The sequence below is a fragment of the Lathyrus oleraceus genome, chromosome 5, assembly GCF_024323335.1.
Source record: "Lathyrus oleraceus cultivar Zhongwan6 chromosome 5, CAAS_Psat_ZW6_1.0, whole genome shotgun sequence".
In the NCBI taxonomy this organism is placed as follows: domain Eukaryota; kingdom Viridiplantae; phylum Streptophyta; class Magnoliopsida; order Fabales; family Fabaceae; genus Lathyrus; species Lathyrus oleraceus.
The window spans coordinates 70,182,757-70,185,969 of NC_066583.1; the positions used below are offsets into that span (position 1 = coordinate 70,182,757).

Sequence of the window (3,213 nt, forward strand, 5' to 3'; positions counted from 1 at the left end):
TCACTTTGACATCCAAATTTTTTTTTCATGAATGAATGTCATAACATTCAGTTTGACATCCATAAATCTTGTATTAGCTAATCCTGCAGCATACTACTTAAGCATGTCATGACATCAGTCAAGACATCTAAGTACAGTAAGTGTTTTAACATAAAATGCAGCCAATCAAAAACATCTACAAACTCCCCCTTTGGCAAATTTTTGGCTAATACACTTCAAACAGTAGCAGCACAAGAGAAGATCAAGCAGAGAGCAAACAACAACATAACCTCTTGTTTAGAGGACCTTCAACTTCAAAGAAATCTGTTGTCCTGGGGTACAAGTGTTACTCCCCCTTTTTGTCAAAAATGTTGCCAAAGCAACACTTAATATTACAGACAAAAAAAATAAAAATACAAGCAATTATCAGAATCACGAGAAATGTTCTAGTCATCTGACTCAGAGTCAGCATCATCATCAGGACTGGCATCTGCTTCTCCCTCTTCACCTTGTCTTTCAGCTTCTTCTGCAACAGCAGCAGCTTCACCAAATTCTCCACCATCAGCTAGCACATCACCTTCAGTCATCTCCAAAGAGCTAATCAATTTTTCCAAGTTCAGCTTCCTTGCCTCTAATTCCCTGCAGGTTTCTTTGAGCATTGCAATGACAGCAGCTTTACCTGGCTGATTGCTTACATGTGATGTCTCACCCGATGTCATGACAATGTCAGGGACATGGGTACCTAGGAACAGCTTATGATTGAAAGACATAGGGCTGTCTCTTTTCTTCACAGAATCATTCTCAGTTAAGATGTTTGGAAACTGATTAAAAACAATACCACAGATGAGAGAAGGAAAGGATATAGGACCCTTCACACTGAAGCTTCCTGCATGCTTCAAAGTTTGATCAAAAATATAGGAGCCATAGTCAAATTTGGCTTTGGTTCCAACAACATATATAAACTTTCCAAGCATTACAGCAACTGTAGATTTATGATTGGTGGGCACCCAGTTAGCAGCTCCAATCTTGTGCAACATTGCATACTTGACACTCAGTTTACTTGCCACCAATTTTCCTTTGAGAGGCCACTTCCTTACCTAATTAGCAGTGATGACTTGACAGATTTTGTTGTCAGTCACCTCAAGCTCAGGTTGAGCTTCATCATGCCTTCCCAAATACTTGTTGATCACTGGAGGAGAGAAATTTACACACTTGCCTCTCACATACACTTTCCTGAATTCCTTAGACTTGCCATCAACACATTCTTCAGACAAATTAATAATAAATTCCTTTACCAACATCTCATAGCACTTTGAAAACTGAGTCACTGTCTTCATTAAACCAGCCTCTTGAATAAGATCCATAATATCCTTATAGTCTAGGATATTCTGAGCTAATTCCCTTTCCAAAGCCAGCCTCTTCTGATAAACATATTTCCACCTGTTTACACTTGAAGCAAAATGAAAAGATATGTTGTCAATTGGTACCTCAGGGACACTAGTTGCAAGCTTGCTAGTGGTTGGCTTCTTCTTTGACAGAATGTCAGATACATTACAAGGAACATCTGAGTCAGACTCAACAACAATAAACTTGGTCTTCTTTTTCTTGGGCACCACTTTGCTCCAAGATTTGGTTGGACCATGAACTTTCCTCTTGAGGGAACTCTCGACTGCCACCGTTGTCTTGGAAGAGGTTGGAACATCAATCTTCTTTCTGGGGGAACTATTATTTATTGACCAATCAGAGCACACTTTCAATTGTTTAATAATTTGAAATATTAAACAGTAAATTCCTAACATCCTTAGTTGCTATAATTCCTCAGAAAGACATATTCCCAACTTGCCCCTTAAATTTTCAAACTGAGTAGCATCCAAAGCCTTTGTAAATATGTCAGCAAGTTGTAGTTCAGTTGCCACATGTTCCAAGGTAATCACTTTGTCTTCTACCAGATCTCTTATGAAGTGATGTCTAATGTCAATATGTTTGGTCCTACTGTGTTGGATAGGATTCTTTGAAATGTTGATGGCACTGAGATTGTCACAGAATAATGTCATGACATTCTGAGTGACATTGTACTCAGTCAGCATCTGTTTCATCCATACCAGTTGGGAAAAACTGCTTCCAGCTGCTATGTACTCAGCTTCTGCAGTGGATAATGATACACAGTTCTGTTTCTTGCTGAACTAGGATATGAGATTGTTTCCCAAGAAGAAACATCCTCCTGATGTGCTTTTTCTGTCATCAGCACTCCCAACCCAATCAGCATCACAATACCCAGATAAGATAGGCCCAGAGCCATGAGAGTAGAGCATATCATAATCACAAGTCCCATTAATATACTTGAGAATCCTCTTGACTTGATTTAAGTGACTCACTTTGGGTTCTGCTTGGTATCTAGCACACACACCAACTGCATAGGTAATACCAGGTCTACTAGCAGTTAGATATAGTAGGCTACCTATCATGCTTCTATACAAGCATTGATCAATACTAGAACCTTTTTCATCTTTAGTTAACTTTAAATGAGTAGGTGCAGGAGTTCTTTTGTGACTAGCATTATCCATACCAAACTTCTTAGCTATGTTCTTGGCATATTTGTTTTGGGAGAGAAACATAGAATCTTCCATCTGTTTAACTTGCAGTCCAAGAAAATAAGTCAATTCCCTAACCAAACTCATTTCAAATTCAGATTGCATCTGGTTAACAAAATGTTTCACCATTCTATCTGACATTCCACCAAAGACAATATCATCCACATATATTTGGGCAATCATGATTTTTCCATCTTCATCCTTCACAAATAAAGTCTTATCTATCCCTCCTTTTCTGTAACCATTAGTAGTCAGAAATTCAGTCAGCCTCTCATACCAAGCTTTAAGAGCTTGCTTCAATCCATACAGAGCTTTCCTCAACTTGTACACATGTTTTGGTAGATTAGGATCACTGAACCCTTTAGGTTGTTCCACATAGACTTCTTCATTCAAGTAGCCATTTAAAAAGGCACTCTTCACATCCATTTGGAACAATTTGAACTTCAGAATGCAGGCAACACCTAGCAGCAACCTTATTGACTCATGTCTTGCAACAGGTGCAAAAGTCTCATCAAAATCAACCCCTTCAACTTGAGTATACCCTTGTGCCACTAGTCTTGCTTTATCCCTAGTGATTACACCTTTCTCATCAGACTTGTTCTTGTAAATCCACTTGGTACCAATGATGTTAGTCCCTTCAGGT

The 3,213-nt window shown here is 38.7% G+C and overlaps 1 protein-coding gene across 1 annotated transcript; it reads right to left on the bottom strand.

Moving 5' to 3' along the window:
- Positions 1 to 425: 425 nt before the first annotated feature.
- On the bottom strand, positions 426 to 1,343 carry LOC127078787 (uncharacterized). The gene is made up of 2 exons (XM_051019216.1): positions 1,119 to 1,343; positions 426 to 1,076 (listed from the first exon to the last, which is right to left on the bottom strand). Exons 1-2 carry the CDS (start codon positions 1,341 to 1,343, stop codon positions 426 to 428), a joined length of 876 nt encoding a protein of 291 aa, XP_050875173.1.
- Positions 1,344 to 3,213: the final 1,870 nt, after the last annotated feature.

Excerpts from the sequence above, each read along its gene's own strand:
- LOC127078787 (XM_051019216.1), bottom strand. The coding sequence starts at position 1,343 with ATGGATCTTATTCAAGAGGCTGGTTTAATGAAGACAGTGACTCAGTTT. Across the intron at positions 1,077-1,118 it reads AAGCTCAACCTGAGCTTGAG|GTAAGGAAGTGGCCTCTCAA; the intron begins GTGACTGACAAC and ends ACTGCTAATTAG.